The 11,780-nt window shown below is 53.0% G+C and overlaps 1 protein-coding gene across 1 annotated transcript in view; it reads right to left on the bottom strand.

Moving 5' to 3' along the window:
- The window catches only part of CREB3L1 (cAMP responsive element binding protein 3 like 1), a 35,707-nt gene extending 25,866 nt beyond the window's left edge, over positions 1-9,841 (bottom strand). The window contains exon 1 of the mRNA XM_039226939.1: positions 9,291-9,841. Coding sequence (XP_039082870.1) covers positions 9,291-9,392 — 102 coding nt within the window. The 5' untranslated portion in view covers positions 9,393-9,841. The remainder of the gene's footprint in view (positions 1-9,290) is intronic.
- Between the last annotated feature and the right edge of the window lie 1,939 nt (positions 9,842-11,780).

Raw genomic sequence — 11,780 nt, forward strand, 5'->3', positions numbered from 1 at the left:
ATTGGAGACCCTCCTCTTTCTCTTCCCTGCATCCTAGTTGGATGACCACTCCCAGCTCCTTGAAACTGCTGTGAGCTCCATTGCCACAGGGCCCTTGCTTATACCAATCTTTGTGTCTGGAATGCCTTTGCCCTTTATCTCTCCTCATTCCAGCTATTATCATCCTTTAAGGCCCAATTAAAATGTCACTTTCACTAAGAAGCCTTCCTGGACTGCCCACCTGTACCACCTGATGTCCTTGTTGAACCACCATAGCACTTGCAGACTGTTGGGTCACTGGCTGATGTCATGCCTTGAACTCTAAGTAGGCAGAGTGGGACCCATCTCTCCTTCTAAACTTTTACCTCCTTGAGGGTAGGATCCAGGATAGAGTTCATCTTTGAATCCTCTGTGGGGCCTCACACAGGGCCTGGGATATAGTAAGCCTAATGATGATGATAATACTAATAACAGCCAATATTTATGTCCCAGGCACTGTTCTAATGCCTTCCGTGTAGTATATTGTTTCATTTTCATTAGGTAAGTTGGTACCCCCATTTAAAAGTTGAGGAAACTGAGGCACGGAGGAGTTAAGTAGCTTCTCTGGGTTCATTCATTTAGCAAAAGGCTGAATCAGGATTTGAAGCCAAGCTCTTCAGCTCACATGACAACACCGGTTGTTGAAGGAATGGCTGACTTTCTGGTGCCTCATCCCAACACCTAGTACAGGGTCAGGTACAGAATACAGCCCCAAACTCCATGCACTGGGTCCACTCCTGGGACCCTGATGTAGCTCACCCCTGGCCATCTCTCTCCTGAAGCCCCAAAAGAGCCCTGAGAAGGGGTCTGACATCTTTTGGCTTTACCCAAAAGAGCCTTCCAGCTCCAAAGAGGTCAGACAGATAGGAAAATAAAATCCTTACAACCAGGGATGGAGAAGGTGGGCCATTCCTCCAAGGGCTGTCCAGTGCTGGGGGCCTTCCTTTCATGCTATGACAATGACAATCAGGATAAATCCAGAGTCAACAACTATTGTTTATGGAGGATTTACTATGTGCCAGGCATTGTGCTGGGCCTTATCTAATTGAATCCTCACAAGAACCGTACATTCTGTGGTCCTACTTTATGGATGAGGAAAACCAGCTGGGAGAGGTTAAGGCGCCCGTCACACAGATGACAAATGGTGAGAGCCAGGATTGGCTGCCAGGTCTGAGCAATTGAAGGTGACTATTAATGGCCATCACAGCCCCCCTCAGACGTGGCTCAGTCCCCCCTGTGTTCGTTGAGGTATCGGCTATCTGACCTGTGCACTTGCTGTCTGGTCAAGTTGCATCTGGGAGTGGTCACCGGGTCTCAGGACACCTCTGTTCAGAATCCGCCCAGAGTGGACTGGCTTCACTGCCAGTGAAGGGGCTACAGCACGCCCCTCCCCCAAAGTCATGTGGCTTTGAGAGTTCCATACGTTCAGAGCCGGGTCTGTTTCTTCAATGAGGTAGTGAGTATACTCGTATCCATTTTATTATACTTTATAATTTCTATGCATGCATGATATATATTCTTTTATGATAGAAAAGGCTATTATGGTAAAATGAAAGGTAGATGTGGAATTTAGGTTAAAATTCACCACTTGAATAAAAAATAAAATCCACTTTTAAAAAAGTACCATTCAAGCTAGACGTGTGGAAGTGTCCTTTCTTCCACTGTCTGTTTGTTCATCTACCCATCTATCCATTCATCACCCCTCCCCACCCCTCCCTCCCTCCCTTTCTTCCTTCCATCCATCCATCCATCCATCCATCCAATAAATACCCATTTCCTTAGCACTCGGTCACTATAGCTATAACTAGCCAACAGACGAAAATGATCATCTGACATTCCCTGCTCTCAAAGAATTCTCAATCTAGTTCAGCAATGTGGAAGCCAAGGCCCAGAGAGGGGAAGTGATTTGCCCAAGGTCACACAGGGAGTTAGGGAAAAGGGGTGAGGAGAGGTGAGGACGTCTGGGGCAGAGGGGCACACACATGGGCAAAGGCTCGGGCCTGCCTGCCTCGGAAGCAGGTCCCCCTCAATCTCTGCTTTAAAACTGCCTCCTGGCTCTCCGTGAGGGCCCGAAGAGCCTGCCTTATTCCTCTGCCGCTTTCATTTTTGTTTTTCTTTTGGAAGGGGGGAGGGGGGACAGCTGCTGCCGTCCAGCTGTTATGTTGGACCACACAGCCCAGCCCAGATGTGTCAGCCTCTCTGAGATGGGTGAAATGGCTCCTGGGCCAAGATCCAAGGGGCAAGGAGGCTTCAGCAGGGCTCTGTCCCCGGAGAGCAGGGAGAGGAAGCACCCTGAACGTGGTAGCAGGGGAGCGCACGATTGTCCCGGCCGTCAAGCTGGCCATGTTGATGATATGCTGTGTCCAGGGCATGGGGATCAGGACCTCTGTCACTCCAAGGAAATCAATCCCTTTGACATACTGTCTCCCACGGTCAGTGTTCTGGGCCATATCTTGCCCCTCCCAGCTTTTCTGGAACCAGACACCCCCTCCCCCCACCCTTACCTTCTCCCCTATCCTGGTCAAGGGTCCCTGCCACTTATTCTGACTTCTAGTCTGCTTGAGGGGGTTACACAGTGTTCCAGCCAGAACAATGCTCATGGTCTTGACTTAACTCCACCCAAATCGTCCTCCTCCATCCTGCCCCCTGGAGCGCAGAGACTTCCAGAAGAACAGCTTGTTCTTCAGCATCTGGAGCTGGTTTCTTGAGGGAGGTTCAGGGGCAAGCCAGGTCCCAGAGAGGGATGGACTTTGTACCAGGACTTGCAGGAGGCGCGTGGCATGGGAAGGGGATGCCATGAGGTGGGGGTGTCCTTCATCTTCTCCTCTCCTGGCACAGCAGCCAGGCTGGGCCAGGCCCACATGGACCCTCCTGGGGAGTCCCGGGGGCTACAGAGAGCACGGGTCCAAGTTCCCAGGTGGGCCGGGGAGCAGCATCCCAGAGTGAGTATGAGGCCAGGGCAAGGGATGGGATGTGGGGCCTCCCCTCCCACAGGCCAGGCACCCTGCTAGCTCTGCGCCTAGTGCTCTAGGCATCCATGGTGCTCTGAGGGTGGCGGTAAGTGGCAGTGAAGGCAAGGCCCCTCTGATATCCGAGGGCCCAAACTTTTCTCACTCTAGAGAGCAAAGTGCAAACCAGCACGAGAGGAAGAGAGAGGGGAGATGGTTCTCTCCCCAGTTGGATTCACTCCATGGGACCCCTGTGTTGAGGACAGAGGTGAGAGGTCCCCTCCTTTCCAATCTCAGAGACAGTGCCTTCTAGCAGCTCCTTTGTCAATGGGGATTGAGCCAATAGGGAGGGAGTGTGCCAGGTCACCTCCTCTGAGAAACCTTCTGTGACCTCCATCCCAGCTAGATTTTCGTCAGGCTCCCGCCCTGCTCAGCTCTGTCACGGCGCCCTGTGGTGCTGCTTCTGTGATCCCCCCCCCCCCTCATTTGGCTGTCAGTGGCTGGAGGTCACTATGCCTAGGGACCAGCAAAGGGCTCCTCAGCGCCCATTTGATAAAGAACTGGATGTATGGGGGCGCTTGGGTGGCTCAGTCGGTTAAGCGTCAGACTATGGCTCAGGTCACCATCTCACAGTTCGTGGGTTCGAGCCCCGCATCAGGCTCTGTGCTGACAGCTAGCTCAGAGCCTGGAGCCTGTCTTTGGATTCTGTGTCTCCCTCTCTCTTTGACCCTCCCCTGCTCATGCTGTCTCTCTCTCTCTCTCTTAGAAATAAATAAAACATTAACAAAATTTTTTAAAAAAATTAAGAAGAAAAAGAACTGGATGCATGTATTGAAGAAGGTCCAGCTGGTCCAGGGATGCCTGAAGGACCTCAGAGCAGATTGGGTTACAGACAGCATTTTTGTGGGATCGAGTATCCCCATCACCCTCAAGGGTGGTCAGGCCAGGACCCTGAGAACCTTGGGACCCCTTCTGGAATTATCAATACACTCTTTGAACACTTAATCCTGTCTTTTAAAAAAATATTCTCCTGGGGCACCTGGGTAGCTTACTCAGTGAAGCATCTGACTCTTCATTTTGGCTCAGGTCATGATCTCATGGTTCATGAGATTGAGCCTCAAGCCGGGCTCTGCACTGACAGTGCAGAGCCTACTTGGGATTCTCTCTCTCTCTCCTTCTCTCTCTGCCCCTCCCCCAGCTCATGCATTCTCTCTCAATCTCTCAAAATAAGTAAACTTGAAAAAACAGAAAAAGCATTCTCTCCTTCCCTTATAGGGACTGCCCTGGTCTGAAGTAAATTTCTCTACAAATTTCAGGTAAATCCTTGAAATGGAGCAAAGTCCACTACAGTGCAAAACTTGTCTCTGCCCTGCGCTTGGGGTGCATCTCAAATAAAGGTGGGCAACGCTCTTCTCTGCGGGTGGTTGGTGAAGAAGTAACTGCTTCGTGTTCCTCTGGAGCTTTCTCAGGTTGGTCTGCTACATGTAGTAAGGTTTCACAATCTTTATTTTTGTGCTTTTTGTAATAGTATGGACCCACTGAAAACTAGTGCTTTTCATCGATCCTGAAGTCACACAGCTCCACATTTTACACAATTGAAAAGTTTGGACTTGGCTTGTCTTACAATGGAGTTTTACGAGATGAAGCACCTATTTTGTTACATGGCACCAGGTTAGGTTTATGGAAGTGAACAAAACTGACAGGGTCTCTCTTCTCACGGAACTTGCAAACTTGCTTTCTTAATGGAGGAAATGGACAATAAGCCAATAAAACAACCAGATGCTGGGATGAGGGCTGTGAAGAAATCAAAGGACTGAAGCAGAAAACAGGGAGTCCCGCTTGAGGTGGTCAGAAGGCTGCTCTAAAGAGGTGACATTTGCATCAAGGAGGATGAGATGAAGAGGACTGGAGGGAAAGCATGCTAGAAGTCAGGAACAGCATATGCAAAGGCCCCGAAGCAGGACTAGAAGAGACTTTGTTTCAAGCTGAGTGTGGATCTAGGAGTCCCAGAGCAACCTGAACAAGAGAAAACTGGGAAAGATGGAGGCTCTAGAGCCAGTGTTGAAGGGTGAGGCCCAAGCCACAAGTTCAGATCTGCTGTGGGTCAAGTCGTTCTAGACTGTCCTGGTCTGGAGGCTGCAGGGCCTTTGCCATAGGATGGGGATGGCCCAAGGCATTAACGGCTCATTGGAAATTGCAGAAATCCCTTCCTGAATTTCAGAGACAGTATGGGCTGCAGGATCCTGATGGCTGGGAGTAGGTGAGCTTAAGCACCCTGTTTCCTCCTCCCTAAAAAATGTGGGGTCTGGCCCGGGCCCCTTTTCTTTCCTTGAGCCATGGTTGGCTGAGGCCTACTCTGTGCCAAGCACTGTCCTGAGCACTGGGGGTATCGCAGTGAAGAAGACAGTTAGACCTCTGCACCAAGGGGCTTGCATCCCAGTGGGGGAAGCAAACACAAAACAAAAGACCCTTACCCCAAACAAACTCTGTGTTTTGGAAGAGGACTAGGTGTCTGAGGAGATCTCCCTTCCTGAGTTGGAGCCCTAAGGTTTTGGCTTCTCCATTAGTTTTTCTCCATTAGTTCTTTTCTAGGGGATTCTACTCTGAGACCAGAGCGCCTTGGCCCTTAGGTCCTCTTTCCTGTTGGTGAGAGTTTAAAGACACACACACACACACACATACACACACACACACACACACACACACACACACACACACACACACACCTCCCTCCCCTTTTAGGGGCTGTTAAAAGCCAACACACAGACATAGGAACACCCAAATGCACATACTTCTCTAATCTCCCTAATCCCCCAAGGCTGGGGTGGTGGTGGTGATGGTGGTGGTTGCGTTTCCCTATTTAGCTCAGGAGAAGCCAGGCTATGGGTCTGGCTTAGCCTCCACACCCCCCTTCCCCTGGGCTGGTGCCTCCCCGTCATTCCCACACCTGGCCTACCCAACCGCTGGGAGGTAAATGAATGTACTGAGCAAACATCCTTGCAGCTTCCTGCTGCTCCCCTCTGGGACAACAGCACTCCTCCTCCTCTCCCTCCTCCCCACACCCTCCCAGTCGGGGTGCCTCTGCGATCCAGAGCCATTTCCCTCCAGAGAAACCAGACTCATCCCTTCTTAGCCAGGAGAAGAAGGCAAGAGGCACATTGTCCTAGTGTCTTTATCTGGAGACACAACTTGTTCTCCCTCTGGCCCTTTATCTGAGCTTTCTGAGCACCAGACCCTTTCTCATGCAAGTCCAGGGGCTGAAAGATACAGGCTACAGGGGATGAGGGCTCTCCTGTGGCTACATCAGGAACTGTGGGAGAATGGGGGACGCAGAGGGGGAGAAGCCCCCTTTCCCCATATCTGGGGGGAAGGGCATTACCTCCTGAGGGGTGTCTCCGAGAATCACACAGATAAGCTGAGAACAGCATAAGGGAAAAACCAAAGCACCCGTGACCACCTCCAAGCACACTGGACTTGAACTGCATTTGCATTCTGTCTCTGTCCAAGCGAATGTGTATTTCTTACAGAGTTGTGTTCAGGGTGAGCATAAATTTTTATTCTTGCTTCTTTTTTTTTTTTTTTAATGTTTTATTTATTTGTAGGAGAGAGAGAGAGAGAGACAGCGTGAGCAGGGGAGGGTCAGAGAGAGAGGGAGTCACAGACTGAAACAGGCTCCAGGCTCTGAGCTGGCAGTCAGCACAGAGCCCGACGCGGGGCCCGAACCCATGAACCACGAGATCATGACCTAAGCGAAAGTCGGATGCTTAACCGACTAAGCCACCCAGGCGCCCCTTATTCTTGCTTCTTGCACAGAGCAACAGAGTACACACATTACCCACAAGACTCCATGACCTTTATCTGATTTTTAAGAAGGATAGTGACTACCCTCTTCTCCATCTTCCAGACTGAGAAGCACACAGACTCCATTCCTTCCCCCATCCTTACCTTGGAAACATTTTCCTACCCACATGCAGAAGGAAGAAGGAGTTGGGGATAGCGTTGGTATGTGGTCTCCATTATAAGGGGTCTTAGACATTTAAGTGGAGGTACCAGAGAAGGAAAGTGACTTGCTCAAGGTCACACAGCAGCTCCTAGCTGAGTAGGTCCAACCACAACCCCATCTAGTTTCTGGAATAAGTTAACTATAGAAATGTACCTGCCAGGCACTTTTCTACATTAATTGTTTATTAATTTTTCTCACTAAATCTCTATAATAACACTATGGGAAGGATCTGTATCTCCATTTTTCAGATGAGGGAGCCAAGGCCCAGAGGAAGAGAAGTCACTTGTTTGAACCACCCAGCTGGTTGGTGGCAGAAGAGCTATAGAATCAAATCTCCTGATTCCCAGCCCGGGAGTTCTTGGTCTCTCCTCTTAGAAATCCTTTCCTTTCTCCCTGCCTGGTCTTGCCTTGCCTAGGTTCAAGGTCAGGAGTTTCCCCAGCAGGGCTTTCCCTCCCCAGTCCCAGGGCTGGATACCACTGTCTGATCCTGCCTCCTTTCCTGCGCTGGACCAAGGCCCAGATGAGCAGCTGGGGACACAAGGCTGAATGCAGCAGCAGGAAGAGGCTGTAGGCGGCAGAGTTCATTCAGAAGAAAGCCCTACTCAGAGCTGTTGAGGGCACCTCATGGTGGTAGTGGTGGTGGGGGCTCTACCAGCCCCTTCTTCCCCCCGGCTGCAAGGGTACAGACTCCGACAAACCCCTCTCCCTATGACTAGTACCTGTTACCAGCTTCAGGAAGGGGATACGGAACCCTAAGTCCCTGCCATTTTTTTCCCTAGGATCTATGCCAGACCGTCCTTAGAAAGACTTGATCCAACCTCTCCCCGTTTTATAGACGAAGAAGCAGAGACCCAGGAAGGAAAGCTAGTGGCATGGCCCAGGCTCACAGGAGGAGGCAGAAGCAGAGGCAGGACTAGAACCCAGGTCTCCCCACTACTAGCTCAAGTCCTCTCCCCTCCTCCACTTGGCCTGAGTGCGGAAGGGTTCTCCCTTTGACTGGGACCAGGGGCCATCCTCAGAGAACAGGGTGACCCAGATCTCTCTAATGGAGGGCTGGGAGACCTCACACCCCACGCCTTCCTGACTCAGGTTCATGTCCCTTGGCTTGTTTCCCCACTGTCAGTCTAGCAGGTTGGGACAATTTAGATGGAAGTCCAAGATGTGCAGCCCTTGAAGTCTCTATGGATTTGGCTCTTGTCTGGCCAAGTTCATCTTAGTCCCAGGAGGTAGAGACCAGCCAGCACCCCTTAGACACACACAGACACATGTGTGTGGAGAGAGGAAGGGGGAGAGAGAGCAAGGGAGCGGGGGAGAGAAGGATTGACATTTCACTGCATGGAGGGGGGTACCCACCAGATTCAACCCGGCAGGCCCTTCTGAACCCAAATACTTTCTTCGGTTGCGGAGCCCATGCCCCTCCCCCCAGCAGGGCTTTAGGGCCGAGCCTGAGAGAAGGAGGAAGGGAGGGAAGAAGAGAGAGAAGCCACGTTTCCTTAGGGAGGGAGGGGAAGAGAGAGAAAGAGGAGAACGACAAGCTCAGAGACAGTCACGAAGACACAGGGAAGGAGACAGAGAAAGTCAAGGAGACAAGAGGGACAGAGAAACAGACCTAGAGACACAGAGATGCGGGGAAAGATCTCCCTCTTCCTGAACGATCACCTTGTGCCGCTCTGATCATCTGAGCGTTAGTTCCCTCCCGGGGGAATCTCAGGCTGACTTTCTGGGGCGGCTGCAGAAGCACCGCTAAGTTTCCAGGTCTGCCTCACAACCCGGGTACGGCTCTGGCCCCTCAAGGGGCGTCGGGTCCTAGGCCTTCCGAACACTTCGCTGTGCGCCCCCCAGCGGAGAACAAGCCGCGGAGCCACAGCGGTCCTAAAGGGGGCGCAGGAAGGGGCGCCGCCACTTTGCGCCCAATCTGGTCCCGGAACCGGGGGGTGGGTGGAGGACTGCTAGAAGACGTGGGCGGGGGGCAGGATTGGTGTCTCTCGGGCTCATATCCGAGGATCGTCTGGCCCCGACGCTTCGACGCCCCCTTTCCCTAGTAGGCGGAGGTCAATGTACCCGCGGACAGAGCCCCCGAGAGGGGTGCGCACTGGCGCAAGCTCAGAGGCTCCGGTCCAGGTTCGGGGACTAGGAAGGTGTCGAGGGATCTAGTTTCCAAATCTCAGAGCTCTATACACGTGTGTCTCTGGGACCCTGCACCGAGCCCCCTCCCCCGCTTCTGCCCAGTGATGTGTAGTCCCGTCCTTCCGGGGGGGCCCTGGCGCGCCGCAAAGAGGGGTGCGGAGTGGTAGAAGGGGGACGCAGACCCTTCATCTTACCGCATTGTTGAGGAAATCCGACTCGTTCAGATCCCCCAAGTCCAGGAAGCTGGATCCGGGGAACAGCCTGTCGGCCGGGAAGGGCTCCAAGACGGCGTCCATCGCGGCCGGCTCCGGAGACCCCCTTCGCCTGCTCTTCCCTTACTCCAGGGCGGCGGCGCGCCCGGCCCAGAGCTCCTGCCTGAGCACTGGCTAGCGGGCGGGGGCTGGTCCGGGGCGAAGCCCCGGGGAGGGGCGGGCGGAGGCGGCGCAGCCCCGGGTAGGGGGCGCGAGGGGCGCGGGGGCCTTAGGGCAGAGGCGCAGAGCTGGCTGGGCTCTGGGGCCCCGGGCGCACCGCGAGCATTTAGCCGACTCCTCCTCCTCCAGCTCCTCCTGGGGCACAGCTGGCTTCCATGGGGAGCCTGGGAGTGGGGCTGAGGGCCTGAGAAGCCCCCCGGACAGGGTGGGAGCCGGGGGTGGGGGAGCTGAGCGCTCCCCCGAGACTGGGTGGCTGCCCGGAGCTCCGCTCTCTCTGCGTCTCCCTCTGCACGGCTTCTGTCACTTTCCTCTCAGTGAAACCGGGAACCCCGGGCTGGTTAGCCCAGCTGGCCGAGGCGCCACGCCCCCACATCAATATTCACGATAAATTTCATATTAATGAGAAGGGGGAGCGGCCTAGGGAATGGTCCCTCCTCTTTTAAAGAGACCTTTTCAAGTTAATGTCTTGCCAATGTGTCTGATCTCTAGCGTCTGGAAGCAAAATTATCCTGCAGCCAAGAACTGTTCCTGAAACCTCGGCATCTTGTTGAGGCTTTGCCAACCACTCTCCCATAAGTTCGTGAGGGAGCTGAGTTACTGCCATTCTTCCAGCGTTATGCTAGAAATTCAAAGTCGAGGAATTCCATCTTATGCAGCCCTCAGCAGGTCTCTCAATGGGGAGATTTTCACATGTCTCCTCCTCCAGGAAGACTTCCCTGGCCTGCAGGCGGGAGCAGGTAGCATTCTATACCCTTTCCTGTGTGCGAAAGGGCCCAGGGAACAGCAGAATGGGGCTCGAGGACCCCTTTTTCTTTTTTTTTTTTTTAATGTTTTATTTATTTCTAGGAGAGAGAGAGAGAGACAGCGTGAGCAGGGAGGGTCAGAGAGAGAGGGAGACCCAGACTCTGAAACAGGCTCCAGGCTCTGAGCTGGCAGTCAGCACAGAGCCCGACGCGGGGCTCGAACCCACGAACCGCGAGATCATGACCCAAGCGGAAGTCGGACGCTTAACCAACTAAGCCACCCAGGCGCCCCTCGAGGACCCCTTTTTCTCATCAACCATTCCTTTAATGGCTCAGAAGAGAAAGAAGTAGGAGAATGGTGGCCATGGATCCTGCCAAGTGTGGCTGGCTGCACACCTCCTGGTCACCAAACACCGCCAGGCCCCCTGGATCCATCACCCAAATGGCCTGCTCAGGAGTACAGCTTAATCTCTTGAAAGGGCTGATAAACAATCACCAGGCACCTGAACAAATGGAGGTGATTCAGAAAGGCACTCCCTGAGAGGACTGAGTGCACTGGTTCCTGCCTGCCAGTCATTAATAGGATTAAGTGTGTCCTCTCTGTCTGGGGCTTTTAATTAGCTCAGGAACCAAACTGGCCCTTAAGAAGCAGAGATGTCACTGCAGTTAAGCCAGAATGTCACTGGAATTGTTCTCTCTGTGCCAAGGTGCGCGCGCACAATGAGGCTGAGATAGAAGCTGTTTGCTTGCCTGGGGCAGGTAGGCAGGCACATGGCGTTCCCTCCATCTCATGACCCAGTTGACATAGTTGTGGAGAATAAGGTTCTGAACCTCGGGCTGTCACATGACGATTAGCTCCCAGGCCTCCTGGACAGCTTGCTCCTGAGAAACTGAGAATACTGCCCATACTTTAGGGACCGGTTCACAGCAGTGCAACAACTCTGAGCAGTTACAGTGGGTCAAAAAGCAATCTGTTGACTCTCAAAACAGTGACAGGTAGAATTAGGGTGCTGAGACCATGGGCGTGCTCTGCAAACGGATCACATCTGGCCAACTGGGGAACATTCCACCACGGAGAATGTGGCTGATCCTTTTCTGAGAGGGGGGTGGGGGTGCAGTCCCTGGCTGGGCCATCCTGCCTGTCTGTGGTGGGTGAGCAGGTGTCCGGGGTCCTGGATCCCAACCTGGAGTCCCTGCAGGCCCCCAGGAGGAACAAAAGTGTCCCTCTGCCTGAGGTTGGCTGGAAATTGTGCCTGTGTTCCTCCCAGCCAGCTCTGTAATTAGAGACAGAGGCACCATTTAAGTGATTGGGGAAGATTATATAGTTTTAGATAAATAGGATTAGAATGTCCTCTCTTTTCCTGATTCTTACCCAGGTGAATACCCCAGGAAACCATTGAAAATAATCCTGGGGAGACATTCTGGTTCCGGCACTGTGGAGTCTGAGAGGCAGAATCTCCCAGGAGAAATCTTGGCGGCGGGGGGGAGGGGAAAGGGCAGAGAGAGAGGG

Source organism: Hyaena hyaena, unplaced genomic scaffold (genome assembly GCF_003009895.1).
Source record: "Hyaena hyaena isolate Hyena2069 unplaced genomic scaffold, ASM300989v1 scaffold_23, whole genome shotgun sequence".
Taxonomy (NCBI): Eukaryota; Metazoa; Chordata; class Mammalia; order Carnivora; family Hyaenidae; genus Hyaena; species Hyaena hyaena.